Below are 15,214 nucleotides of genomic sequence, written 5' to 3' on the forward strand. Positions count from 1 at the left end.
TCTTTGCCTACATTCAGAACAGTCATAGAGCAACATAGATCAACATACCTTGATATTTCGTCTTCGGAAAGACCGACCCGTAGCCTGACCTTTCCACCAAGGAAGGCATTCTTGCCGCCTGCTTTGGTCTGGCTTGAATCCACAAAATATAACAGAAGTTCGATGACAGTACCGCTGCACGCCATTTTTGATCTTCGAATTCGAATTTGACTGAATGCACTCAAAACGTTTGCACGAAGCCCTTCCATTGGATGAAGTTTGGCAGACTTTTGCAATTTGCCTTCTGATTGGATCTCTTTTTTTGTGTGATTGGTCCCTTTGGAAGCAATCGCTGTCAAAATCATATGTCTGAATGTGTTGTTGCTTCCCTTCAATCGGGATTGGCTCCTTGACGAATAGAGGATCATAGAGTGATACAGCTGTGAAAAATGTACGTTGAAAATAAAATGCTCTGCAATAATGCCCATCACGATCACGAAAACAAATGACGATCACGATCACGAGACTTGATTTTTTTGTCATCACGGATCACGGGCAAAGTCCCATCACGATCACAGAAATGGAAATTTCGGCAATCACGGTCACAGAAAGGTAAAAAAAACGCCAATCACGATCACGATTTTAAACCCTTTTGGGGCCCTCATAATAGGCCAAATCAGGACCCCTGTGTGTGTGTGTGGTGTGTGTGTGTGTGTGTGTGGTGTGTGTGTGTGTGTGTGTGTGTGTGTGTGTGTGTAAGAGTAGCCAGGGTAGTGTTTTTTGTTATCTGTTTCATGACACTGGTTTTGTTTTTGTCTAAAGTAATATCAATGGGCGGTTCTGGTGAGGTTATGCCCCCTCTTTCTTTCGGCTTGTAACTGGCGCCACCTCGCGGCAAGATCACACGAGAAAGGAAGAAAAAAAAACCTTGCATTGGTCCCAAATATAGCATATCGGTTTGGTAACAGTTCGTGTGTAAGTCGTGCATTTTATACGGTAAACAGACAATGGTCGGTTCTGGTGAGGTTATGCCCCTTCTTTCCTTCGGCTGGTAACTGGCGCCACCTCGCTGCAAGATCAGAGGAGTTGTCTCGCGTTATCACCCCAGAAGCGCTCCGACATTACAGATACGAAAAAAATGCTTAAGAACTTTATGTGGCCGTTGTGATGGCCTCTAAAATGCAAAAAGAGGCAGTTACTTTAAAAAGATAGTTGACGGAAAAAATTATAGAAAAAAACGCATCCCTTCCTTAGGTACGTTTTAGAAGATAGTAGAGATTCAGGGCCCAGCTTCGCCCGGGGTGGCCTCAAAAGCATTTGAAGGCATGTGCCGCCCACTGAGAGTGTCACAATATATATTCAATTCCTAATGAGCGCTTTTGCTGCTAGCCCTGCGTACCTCCCCTGGCGCGAGCGCTTGAGGATACGGGGGAAAAATAGCTTCTTTGCGATGTGTAAATCGGCACTTTTCTATTTTATTCTGCAGCTTACGTAACTGCGCATAGTCTTCATTGTTTTTTTAAAATTTGTGGTGTCCAGGTATGTCCGAATCATATGCTACCCATCTTTTACACATGGCGCAGTTACCTAAGCTGCAGAAATTAAATAGAAAAGTACCGATTTACACATCGCAAAGAAGCGATTTTTCACCCGTGTCCTCTAGCGCTCGCGCCAGGGAGGTAAGACGCTTCTCTCCCTTGGGCCAAGGGAGGTGACCAATGCTAGCAGCAAAACCGCTCATTAAATGGTTTTTATGGAATGAGTTACCTCCATTTCTTGTTTCTATTTGGATGGCGTGGGTTGTGTAGAAGGATACTTTATACTGAATATAAAACGTGACTTAAGCCAAATTGACCCGTTATTTTTCAATGGAATTGTTTTGGAAGACACAAAGGAACACAAGCACCTCGGTATTATTTTGCAAAATGACTGTAAATGGGACGCTCAAGTCAGAAATATTGTGAAAAAGACCACTTTGTTGATTAATTGTTTAAGGCATTATAAGTATAAGTTATGCAGAAAAAGTTTGGAAATAATGTACAAATCCTTTATTTTGCCACATTTTGACAATGTTGATGTATTATGGGATAATTGTACCGAAGCCCTGTCGAACACCCTGGAAAAACTACACCTTGAAGCTTTACGTATTATAATTGGCGGTGTGCGGAGAACTAGTCATGGTAAGATTTACAAAGAAAGCGGATTTTGTAGTCTAAAGAAACGCCGAAGACAAGATAAATTGATTTTATATCACAAAATGGTTCATGGTAAATGTCCCCTATATTTACTTGACCTTTTGCCACCACTAGTTTCATCCTTAAATCCTTATCACAGAAGACGACCACTTGAAAGATTTGTACCAGCGCACAGGACAGAAATCTTCCGAACATCCTTCGTTCCTTCGACTACAATTTTATGGAATGATCTGCCTGATGTGGTTAAAACCACAAACTCAATTAGCGAGTTTAAGCATTATTTACAAAGTCCTCATTATTATGTGCCAGTTTATTATTATTTTGGAAAAAGACAGGTAGAAATACAACACAGCAGAATGCGTTTAAACATGAGTAACCTTAATTCCGATTTATGCAAACGCCATTTAAAAGATAACCCACAGTGTGCGTGCGGTAACCGGAATGAAACAACTGAACATTAAAAGATGTTTGATGGGTTGTTGACAGACCAGCTTTTTGTCGGTCCGAGGGGGAGCATATCGTCTTTTGTTTCATATTTATTGACCAAGGCCGAAGGCCGCGGTCAATAAATATGAAACAAAAGTCGATATGCCCCCCGAGGACCGACAAAAAAGCTGGTCTGGCAACAAACCATCAAACATCGTTTTTGTCATCATTTTGGTGGTTCAACATTAAGTCAAAAATCAACACAGGGAGCCATGGTTTGAAACGCGAGTTCTGTTATTATAATGCATGTTCGGGGCCCCAGCACGTTGTTCAAAGCTGGCGTGCGAAAGCAACTTACTGTGTGTGATTTGAGTTTATAATGTTGAGACAAGTATGTCAGGTTTGAGGATGCGAAGTTCTGTAGGTTCCGACTACAGAGTGGTGTGTGAAACCAACAGTAAGCGCCTTTGAGACGATAGTGCCCACATGTTGCATTCGAGCGATGGGATTGTCGTATTTCAAACGAGGTGATTTGCTTGCACAGTCAGCGTTGACCATCTCACAACAGATCTGTTATGTGGATTATCGTGCGACGTTCGAGTCGGGGGCAAGGAATCGCAGGAAGCAAAGATGAGTCTTTTTCCATTGTCACCTTTCTTTCCGGTTGTTGGTGCATATAATATTGTGCGGACAAAATGATGCGACGGCGAGTGTTTTTTGCCTCCAAGATTTTGTGGTGTGGGTATTGTTTTGCTCGTTTCATACCCACACCAAAACCTGAAACACACCCCACCCCACCCCCCCCCCTCCCTCACAATCAGTCCATGAACACAAACACTGACACACACAAATTAATGATCAAGTTACCCCCCCCCCCTTCACTTGCACACCTGCAACGCAGACGATCATATTATTGATTAAATATTCATATAGGTCAGTGTTGGGTTTTTTGTTCTTGTTTGTGTTATTGCAGAATCGGTTTTCTCTTATTGCTACACGTGTCTCTTCATTACATTTCACCATCGCCCTACCACCCTGCCCCTCTCGGTATTCCACCCCTCGGTTTTCAGTGGTAAATATTAGTAATCGAATATTGAAGCTACGTTGAGTCAAAGGTCACAGAAGATTTGCATCGTGCAGCACTGCACGAATTGGGTCAAAGGACACAAACGATTTGCGTCGTGCCGCGAAGGAAAGATAATCGCGATCTTGTTTCTCATTGCCTCTCTGTTTTTCATTAGACTTGTCATTCTGCTTGCTCGGCTTTGTCAGATGTCTTCATTTCTTGTTGCTATGTTCTTTGCTTTTTTATTATTATTTTTTTTATTTGCGCTTAGTTTATCGATACAACGTCTTGTGCACGGGTCAAAATGTGTGTGTCAGGGGTCAATTGGTTTGACTTAAACTTGACGTTCGTGTTTCTCCAAACAGAGATACACGCACTCCATGACTTTGTGAGAAGATAAAACATATCGATAGGTTTCATTTGTTTGCGATAAAGCATAAATGTATGACCTTTGATGAGGTAGTTTTGTTTTTTGTTTACATTTGCCAGTTTGCCAGTTCGTATTTGGAACTTGGCGAAACAGTGTCGTCTGTTTAGGTCTGGGGAAACGCCAATGAAAAGAGCCGAAGAATCCTCGAGCGTTTCTATTGGGTTTGCTTTTGATTATCCATGTAATAGGGCTTCCTGCAACTATGGTAACCGGGGATTTATTCCCCGGGGAACATGACATTTATTTCCCAGGTGCTTGTGAATGAAAACTCGTGAAAATGATGACAATAGTTGTTATACTGCACGTTGTTTGAAAATACTCGTATGTCCACAATTAACTCACTGCCTGCCAATTTAAGACACGTGGAAACATTATTAAGAGGCAGCGAGCAACATTCATTTCGCATAAATACTTTGATTTTTGAGTCGGTCCAATCCGTTATTGCTGAATCTGGTCGACTAACCTGAAGGATTAGCCCACGTACTGGTATTGTGTATGTTTGTGTGCAGGAGAACGTAAACCCGCCTCTCAGTGTTGTTGCATCAATTACATATTAACATAAGTAATAATTATCATTGAGATTTTGTTTTTGTTTTGCTGTTCTTTTGTGTGTGTGTGTGTGTGTGTGTTTGTTTGTTTGTTTGTGTGTGTGTGTGTGTGTGTGTGTGTGTGTGTGTGTGTATGTGTGTGTGTGGTTGTTTTCTTCCATACATTCGTAACGAACTATGCTGCCCTCTCCATGAAAATGTACATTTATCTGAACTTACTTATTGCATGTCTCAGCATCGATGTTCTCGTCCCACGCGCTTCATTCATAGTCTCACTTTTTTAATTTGTTTTATTTTTTTTTAAATCCTCCTGTTTTGGTTAAGATCCCCATCCCCCGCTCCTACATTTTGTTCTTCTGGTTAATAATTGTGTTGTCCACCATCATGAAAATGTGTGTAACTTAGCATTGTTATGGTCACGTCAAATAAGCATCTGCTTGAGTTCGTGTCCTAGCTGCATTTTTGTCAATTGTTTCATCAATCATGTCATGTATTTTGAATAAAATTGTGTTTTAACCAAGGATACTTTTTATGTTGAATATTTCTTTAGAAAGTATGGGCCGTTCCTGAGTAATATCATTGGTACTGTGAAGGTGAAGTGACGCAAAACTGTGTACGTCATTTACTTTGGAAAGAGGCGGTAATGAGTTACTTCCCTTCGGGTCTCGTTCGATCTCTGACAGCATGCGAACATGCGTTGGATTATTAAGCCGCCATGTAAAGGGTGCTTACTGGATTTGCTCTGCCTGTTTGTCCGGGTTTCAGGTGTTTGTTTGTCTACCATGTCACCACGTGCAAAGAGCTCGGTCAATTTTTTTTATTAATTATTATTATTTATTTTTTTTAAATAATTTTTTCTAAAATTTATTTATTTAACTTTTTTTTAATTTTTTTTTTTACATTTAGTCAAGTTTTGACTAAATGTTTTAACGTAGAGGGGGAATCGAGACGAGGGTCGTGGTGTATATGTGTGTGTGTGTGTGTGTGTGTGTGTGTGTGTGTGTGTGTGTGTGTGTGTCTGTCTGTCTGTGTGTGTGTGTATGTATGTGTGTGTGTGTGTGTGTGTGTGTGTGTGTGTGTGTGTGTGTGTGTGTGTGTGTAGAGCGATTCAGAGTAAACTACTGGACCGATCTTTATGAAATTTGACATGAGAGTTCCTGGGTATGATATCCCGAAAACATTTTGGATAAATGTCTCTGATGAGGTCATATCCGGCTTTTTGTATTCATTAAAATTGATTGAAATTGTGGCCAAGCAATCTTCGACAAAGGCCGGACTTTAGTATTGCATTTCAGCTTGGAGGCTTAAAATTTTATTAATGACTTTGGTCATTAAAAATCCGAAAATTGTAATATAAAAATTATGATTGAAATTAAATTTCCGAAATCGATATAAAAACAATTTCATCTTATTCCTAGTCGGTTCCAACATATAGATATGATATGTTTGGATTACAAACACGCTCAGAAAGTTAAAACGAAGAGGTACAGAAAAGCGTGCTATGCAGCACAGCGCAACAACTCCCGCGCTAAACAGGCTCGTTAATTTCATTGGCTTTTGCACGTGCGGCGGACTACGGTCATTGTGAGAAAAAAACCAGTGCGTTCAGTTTCATTCTGTGAGTTCCACAGCTTGACTAAATGTAGTAATTTTGCCTTACGCGACTGGTTTTATTATAATTTATTCATTTAAAATGTTTTTGTTTCCTTCCCTCTGTCTGTCTCTCTGTCTCCGTGTCCCACCCCCATATTACCAAGGGCGGCTTCTTGACCCCGTTAAGGTCAACACTTGTTTTGTATATTTGTCTTGGATTTAAGTGAGTGTTGTGTAGGACAGTTACGTAGTAGGGTTCTTAACATATTAACTGTATTTCAATGTGTGTGTGTGTGTGTGTGTGTGTGTGTGTGTGTGTGTGTGTGTGTGTGCGCGTGTGTGTGTGTGTGTGTGTGTGTGTGTGTGTGTGTGTGTGTGTGTGTGTGTGTGTGTGTGTAAAGTTTGCTATTGTACATCGCCGTAAGCTTCGGTGAAAAGGGGCGATGAATAAGTGTTCATTATTATTATTATTATTATTATTATTATTATTATTATTATTATTATTATTATTATTATTATTATTATTATCATTATTTTTCTGTCCAGGCACCTACTTCCTAGCAGCTGTGAGCCCGTGCTGGCCGAGAACTGACTGCCCCAAGTGCCAGCGGTGTCCAGAAATCACCAATCCCAATGCCAACAACGACAACATTGTCGGGGACGGTGGCGCCGGATCTCTGCTGCCAGAACTGGTTTCCATGGTTACCATGCTGGCTGTCAGCCTCCTGTACAACCGCCTGTAGATGTCGCCTGTGATTCTCGTTGCCTGGCAATTAGGGATTTCGGCCTGGTAGTGATGGTGTACGCCTGCTGTATAAAGCAAGGATTCTAGTGTAATCCACAAATTGACTTCAAACAACAAAAACGTTTAGGCCAACAACAAAAAATAGTCTGTTTACGGTATCCCGACCGACCCTATTTTTTCGCGCAACCCTAGACTTTTTTTCGGCATTTGGGGGAAAGAAAAAAAAGGTCTTTGTTTTTTGGCAAAATAACTTAAAAATATGTTTTTTGGGAAAAAAATAAAAAAATAATCCAGACCTACCGACCCTATTTTTTTTGTGCCTAAACTGTAAACAGACTATATTTTTTTTTGCCTTACATTCATTTCACTGGCCTCATTTGTCCGATTTGTTTTTAAATCGAATTACATTTCTCAGTGATCGAAACAAAGTTTGACATTTCCAGGTGCATGATGGGATCCATAGCTTAAACTCAGGTCTCACAGATTTGATCTAATTGTGAAATCCGCTTCATAAAAGTAGTTTTTGTTTTAAGAGAAAGTGCTTTTCTAATTCATATCAGGTGGACTTTTTTTTAATGAGCAAAGACCCTTCAGATCATCCTGACCTCAGGTCAAAATGAGTTCGGCTCATTTTCTTCCTGACAGGATGCGTTGAGTTTCCTTGTCTGGCAAGGAAACCGATTTTTTTTTGATTTTTTTTTTTTTTTACATATTTAGAGCTTTTTTTAATGTATTATTGATATAAGCAGATTCGCAATCGTCGATAATGATTTGGTGTTTTGTAATTTTTTTTTAATGGTGTTTTGTAATTTTTAAATTACCAAGGAATTGATATGTAAGACAGTTTCAAGCGAGCTATTTTTCGCGGCTGTATTTACTGTACAAACAACTCTAAATATGGCAAAAGTGTCACGTGATTGGTTTCGGCGTTCACTGGAGCAGACGATTTTTTTCTGTAACCAGTTGACAGTGATGAAACCATATAATACGGTCTCCTTCGGGCAGCAGTCCCAAAATTTCGACTTGTTTTGACCTCAGAACGATGTTTTTATCATAACTGTGAAGAACAGAACGGAGATCACTGTCGAAGTCGGCCAATCTGCAATCATTTTCGTCTGGCGAACACTGATATCAAATTTAGATCAGTGCTCGCGAAAACCATATGGGAGATAACTTTGTATTTTTGTTTTGATAGATTCGCGTAGGACTGTAGCGTCCGGTCAGGAGAGAATGAGCCAAACTCATTTTGACCTGAGTTCAGGATGCCTTCAGATATGCAATGACTTTTAAAATGAATGCTTTTCGGTTCATGATTTCAGAAGGACAAAAATTCTTCTCCGATCGTGGTTTTGAATGGACTGTCATTAAAAGTTTCTTTAGAGATATTGACTATTCCAATAGGGCAGAATGTACGTATTTTGGATTTAAAAGATTCATTTTAGTATTATATGTACACTTGAAAACAAAATGACCACACGCAAAATAACTTTTGCCAGAATAAATTGATTTGGTAAAAAAAAAATGTAGAAATAAAATTGTTATTTTTAACAATATAAATATTCTCGTTCTCAACCATTTTTCTGCGCACAAATCGTTTTGAGTGAAAGTCGCGAAAGCCAGCAGTCAACAAACCAGAATTGTCGCATTGCAATACAGCTAAAAACTATAACTGAATAACTTTGCAAATGATGAAATAATTAATGCACACGCACGCACGCATGTACAAGCACACCCACACAACACAACCAAACAGACACACAAACAGTCACAAACACATGCACACACACACACACACAACCATACGGGCACACACACACACACGCGTGCGCGCGCACGCACACACACAAACATTCACACACACACACACACACACACACACACGCGCAAACACACACGAACGCAAACACGCACACACACAAATACACAGTTTTATTGAATTTTATTTTATTTGTAATACATTGCTCAAATTATATTCCGAGTGAACGTCGCAAAATCACGCAGTCGACGATCCTGATCTGCTGGTAATACAATGAAGCAACACGCTAAATCTCAGCCACTCAACAGATAGTAGAACATACCACACACACACACACACACACACACACACACACAACCACACACACACAACCACACACACACACACACACAACCACACACACACACACATACACACACACACAACCACACACAACCACACAGACACACACAAAAAACCACACACACACAGGCACACACACACACACAACCACACACACACAGGCACACACACACACACAACCACACACACACACACAACCACACACACACACACACAACCACACACAATCACACACACACAACCACACACACACGCGCACACACACACGCGCGCGCACACACACACACACACAACCACACACACACACACAGGCACACCCATTCACACACACACACAACCACACATTCAAACACACACACACACACACACAACCACACACACAAACACACACAAACACACACATTCACAAACACACACAAAAACACACATTCACACACACACACACACACTCACACACACACACACACACACACACACACACACACACACACACACATAAACACACACACAAACACACACATTCACAAACACACACAAAAACACACATTCACACACACACACACACACTCACACACACACACACACACACACACACACACACACACATACTCTGTTACCCTCATTCGTTCGAACAGCACGCGGAATAGTTGCAGAGGTATGCCATCTTTCAAACATCAAACCAACCAGCACCTATCAACCAAGCCGTCATTCAATCAACCAATCAATCAATCAGTTAACATGTAGAATCATTTCGTTGACGAAGTGGTGGATCAGACCGCCCAAATAAAGAGAGAAACTCGATGATATTATATATCATTAATTATATATTAAGGGACTTTGCTCTGTAAATCTCGGTCCCCCTTGAGGAGGGTCTGATGCTCCCAATAGGCTGTCTGTGAAGGGATACTTATTTCTCTCTCTATCTCTGCTAAGAGATTTTAACAAATCTCGGAAGAAAGTCTCTGCTGACTTTTAATTGTTTCTTTCACAATTTCTGATGTTTTATAATGTGGTCACCGTGAAAGTTGCATCGCCTTTAAAGCGATCCAATTGAATAAAGCAGAAAACTTCTTCTTTACCAAGTCCTGTGTTGAACAGCAGTGAAAAGTTGACCGCTTTTCCTGTTTAACCTTTTCAAAATTAGATCTAACTTGTTCGCGTATCCATTTCTGGATCTGCAGGCTGGTACAGAGTTACCTCCCTTTAGGCTTTTTCAAATTTCCCTTGTTCTAACCTAATTTCTTGGTTAAAACTTGTCTAAATTTCTAAATTCTTTCTTAATAAATATCAATTCTACACTTTGGCCTTAACTCAAAGTGTTTCCCTTCACAGATATCCTCTTGGGGTTGTCAGATGAGGGTAGTCTCCCATGCCAACAGAAGCTACCATTCAGAGAATGGTTTGCTTCTTAGTTGGATACCATGGGTTGACAACTCTCGCCATCAGTACCACCTGACCACTGATGAGACACAATGGTGTCGCAACACGTGTCTGGTCTAGGTACAAATACAATGGTCCTCCTCAGGACTAGATTACCTTGCGATACGTCCTCCTCAGGACTAGACTTCCTTGCGATACGTCCCCACACACGCTCGGTAAATCTCGGTCCCCCTTGAGGAGGATCTGATGCTCCCAATAGGCTGTCTGAGAAGGGATACTTATTTCTCTCTCTAGCTCTGCTAAGAGATTTTAACAAATCTCGGAAGAAAGTCTCTGCTGACTTTTAATTGTTTCTTTCACAATTTCTGATGTTTTATCTATATAATAAAGTAGATGTGTACTGCCGGGCAGTACATACCCCAAGCGAAGTCGTCCATCTGTGTGTACATGATTCTCTCTCTCTCTCTCTCTCTCTCTCTCTCTCTCTCTCTCTCTCTCTCTCTCTCTCTGTCTTAAAATGTGTCATCGATGACGTGTTTTCATACTTGCTAATGCGGCAGGCTAATCATGACGTCAAATTGAAACTTCTTGAAGTCTCTCAGAAAGGGACATGAAAACCATGTGGGGGTTACTGGTTTGGGCTGAAAAAAAATCCAACTCCACCTAAAATTCAAGCGCCTATGGGGCTGAATTATGCAGCATAAATTGTGAAACATCAGGATATCTCACACTTTCAATTCTGCCATCATGTCAAATCTGACAACAAACCTACCCACAAAATGTCATAAATATCGGTGTAGAATTGAGACTTAACGGTTTTTAACTGCCAAAAATAAGTTTTTTTGACTGGAATAGTTTGTCTTGAAATTCAGTTTGGGACAACGGACCCACCCACTAAATTTCATAAAGATAGGTGAAAATTTAAATGTAACGGTTTTTAACTGCCAAAATTATGTTTTTCTTCTGGAAAAGTATGGAGTGAAAATCAGTTGGGGACAACGAACCTACCCACAAAATTTCATAAATATCGATGAAGAATTGAGATTTAACGGTTTTTAACTGCCAAAAATAAGGGTTTTTGTCTGGAAAAGTATGTCTTAAAATTCAGTTTGGGACAACGGACCCACCCACTAAATTTCATAAAGATAGGTGAAAATTTAAATGTAACGGTTTTTAACTGCCAAAATTATGTTTTTCTTCTGGAAAAGTATGGAGTGAAAATCAGTTGGGGACAACGAACCTACCCACAAAATTTCATAAATATCGATGAAGAATTGAGATTTAACGGTTTTTAACTGCCAAAAATAAGGTTTTTTGTCTGGAAAAGTATGTCTTAAAATTCAGTTTGGGACAACGGACCCACCCACTAAATTTCATAAAGATAGGTGAAGAATTGAAATTTAACGTTTTTTAACTGCCAAAATTATGTCTTTCTTCTGGAAAAGTATAGAGTGAAAATCAGTTGGGGACAACGAACCTACCCACAAAATTTCATAAATATCGGTGAAGAATTGAAATTTAACGGTTTTTAACTGCCAAAATTATGTTTTTCTTCTGGAAAAGTATGGAGTGAAAATAAGTTGGGGACAACAAACCTACCTTTAAAATTTCATAAGAATCAGTGAAGAAATAGGATTTAACGATTTTTTAACAGCCTTGACACTGAACATTTGATAAATCATTGGTGATGTCATCATAACCCAGTCGTTGTAGTTGTCGTCGTAGTTGTTGGTGTTGTTGTTGTCATGTTCGTTGTCGTGATTGTTGTTGTTCTCGTGTTGTTGTTTTTGTTGTTGTTGTTGTTGTTGTTGTTGTTGTCGTCGTCGTCGATGTCATTTGTTGTTGTTGTTGTTATCGTCGTCGTCGTCGTCATCGTCGTCGTTGTCAGAGGTTATTTCTAAAGATTTCATTGATAGTCTTTGTTCTCGTCACCAAGACTTGCTAAGAACAAGCTTGGAACAGCAAGAGTTCCAAGAACAAGATTAGAACAACTCATTACATCATTACCAGTACGTCATTTGTATTTAGAACACACTTTAGAAAAAAACTCTTCAGCTACAAACCAGTCACCCTCACATGTCGGAGGTGTTTGTCTAAACCACTTACTGAAATGTTTTGAGGTTTAATGACCATACACATGTTGAACCGATGAGTGTCTTCCGCTGCTTAATTCGCAAATAACTATTTTATTAAAGTCCGCTTGAAACGCTCAAAGATGAAATTCCATGTTAAAAAGTGACAAAAGTTTCACATTTTCCCGTTGTAACAGCTTCCGATGATATTATATGAAAATTCTGATCCTCTGAGAGGATTCCCCGAAACAAAATCAGTTTGTACGCCTAATTTTAATAGAATTGTCCAAACAGTGTCGCTAATATTGTGCTAAAAGATGAATTCTAGAACAATGTTCACAGACAGACACCACTTGGCAAAAAAAATTTCAGTGCTGGGAGATGAAAAAAAAAACTACCTCGCTACGCGCGGGCTTCGCCCGCGCTCCGCTTGGAATATATATATATATTTTATTTATTTTTATTTATGAGGATTTATATTGCGCACGTATCTCACCACACAAGGCGACTCAAGGCGCATGTTACCTATTAATGCCGTGTGAGATGGAATTTTTTACACAATATATCACGCATTCACATCGGCCAGTAGATCAACAGCCTACAGGCGCTGCATCCACCTTTCACGGCCTGTTATTCCAAGTCACACGGGTATTTAGTGGACAATTTTTTATCTACGCCTATACATTTTTGCCAAGAAAGACCCTTTTGTCAATCGTGGGATCTTTAACGTGCATACCCCAATGTAGTGTACACATATACATATAATAAATAATCTTAAACAAATGAGGCAGACCGCTATTTAGAAATCAAATAACCAAAGGAAAGTAAGGGATCTAAATGCATACGACATGCATGTCATGTGTAAAGGGGTAAGCAAGAGTTATCCAGAACCAACCTCCTGGCACCTGAGAGAATAACAAGCATTGAAATGAACAAGCGACTTTCGTCCTCAATATGTTATGCATAATTACATAAGCCGCCCAAAAAAAAAAAGTCTGTTTACGGTAACATAGGCAAACAAAATAGGGTCGGTAGGTCGGGATTATTTTTTTTCTTTCCAAAAAAACCATATTTTTAAGTTATTTTGGCAAAAAAACAAAGACTTTTATTTTCTTTTCTTTTTTTCTTCTTTTTTTTTATCTGTAGCGTATGGTGTGATATTAAACAAACCTGTCTAAAACATTCTCACCCTACCCACTTCACGAATCGCTTCTCGATTATTTTAAGATCTTTTATTGATGATTACAAATATTGGCTCGTTCTTTTTACGTATGTTCGTTCATAGTCAATTCATCGACTACTTGTTTTCCTTTTATCTCCGTTTCATTATCAGATCACATGTATCACTTATCGTTCTGTCCTCGTTCATGCGAAGCCATTAGAGTTGAACAATCTCTCGAATGCGTGAATACGCTGTCGCAACTCGAGCTTGTTTGCATTGACTGAGAACCGTGCGGGACGTCGTGCATCCATTAAGAGGTTACGACGTGGGGCTGGTAATACCGGCAATCGGGACCGCAGTTCTCAGGAACGTCATAAGTAGGAATAAGAACTTCATCCTTCTTCCACCTTGGATTGGATCAGCATGCCGCTGGACCGATGTTGCAACAATAATTGTTTACGTTTCCACGCTTTCCAAAGCACGCACAACAACTATGTCATCAACTCCATGTTGATCAACCGCGCATCCAACGTGGTAGTCAAGAAATACGTCACAGCGCAACGAGTTACGTCATCAAATGACGTCGATCCTCTCGGCATCTCGGTTCACTCAAACCTTCCGGAACGCGACCAAGACTAGGAAAGTCCTATTTTGTTACATTCCCCAAATGCCAAAAAAAGAGTCTAGGGTCGCGCGAAAAATAGGGTCGGTCGGGATACCGTAAACAGACTATTTTTGGGGGGCCTAATCAACCATTGAACCAATCAACCAACCAATCACTCAAGTAATTAATCAACTTTTAGAAAACATGTCGCGGTTGAAGTGTTGGATCAGACCGCCCCAGTAAAGAGAGCAACTCCATGACAGTGCTGTTTTCCGACTGTCGACGGATGCTCCCTTTAGCGTTTTACTCCAGAGTAAAAATCTCGTGGGAGTAATTTTCTCGTGTTACACCGGCAATAAGCGCCGTAGATTTACAAACAAGTGAAATGAAATTTCCAAACTAATGGCTTTTCTGCGTTTTCTTCTCAGCTAGCTGGAACACTATTATTCGGGATCAAATTCTCACAATTTTTCAGCACAAAGTAAGGAATAAATAATTGATGACAAATAAAACCGCATCTTCCATTCAAACACCGAAGAAATTCATTTAACACCCACGGCGAAGGGAGAAGCCGGGTTGTATTGACAGAGACACAGAAGATTGTTCCTAATCAGAATTGACATCTTGTATGTCTGATTATTTCATGTTATTTTTTTCAACGGAACTAGTTTGTGTGTATATATTGATGGAACAACCTGCATTCCTCTCTTTATTGTTCTTGTATTTTTTTGTTTTTTTCTTTCATGTACCCCCATGGGGTTTCTAGAAAATAAAAATTTGACTTGACTCGACTTGATTATATTCCCTGGGGAAACGGTGAGAATGTAATAAACGCCAGGCGTACACATTTTCATCGGAACAATCATACAACTTTTCTGCTTTTCTTCTGGAATATGGCTTGAATACCCTCCCTCCC

The 15,214-nt window shown here is 40.0% G+C and overlaps 1 protein-coding gene across 3 annotated transcripts in view; it reads left to right on the top strand.

Annotated features, from left to right (window-relative positions):
- Positions 1–7,197, top strand: part of LOC138946943 (tyramine beta-hydroxylase-like) — a 73,131-nt gene extending 65,934 nt beyond the window's left edge. For all 3 annotated transcript variants that reach the window (XM_070318381.1, XM_070318382.1, XM_070318383.1), the window contains exon 12: positions 6,784–7,197. In XM_070318381.1, the coding sequence (XP_070174482.1) occupies positions 6,784–6,980 (197 nt within the window). In that variant the 3' untranslated portion in view covers positions 6,981–7,197. The remainder of the gene's footprint in view (positions 1–6,783) is intronic.
- Positions 7,198–15,214: the final 8,017 nt, after the last annotated feature.

The sequence above is a fragment of the Littorina saxatilis genome, linkage group LG14 (assembly GCF_037325665.1).
Source record: "Littorina saxatilis isolate snail1 linkage group LG14, US_GU_Lsax_2.0, whole genome shotgun sequence".
NCBI lineage: Eukaryota > Metazoa > Mollusca > Gastropoda > Littorinimorpha > Littorinidae > Littorina > Littorina saxatilis.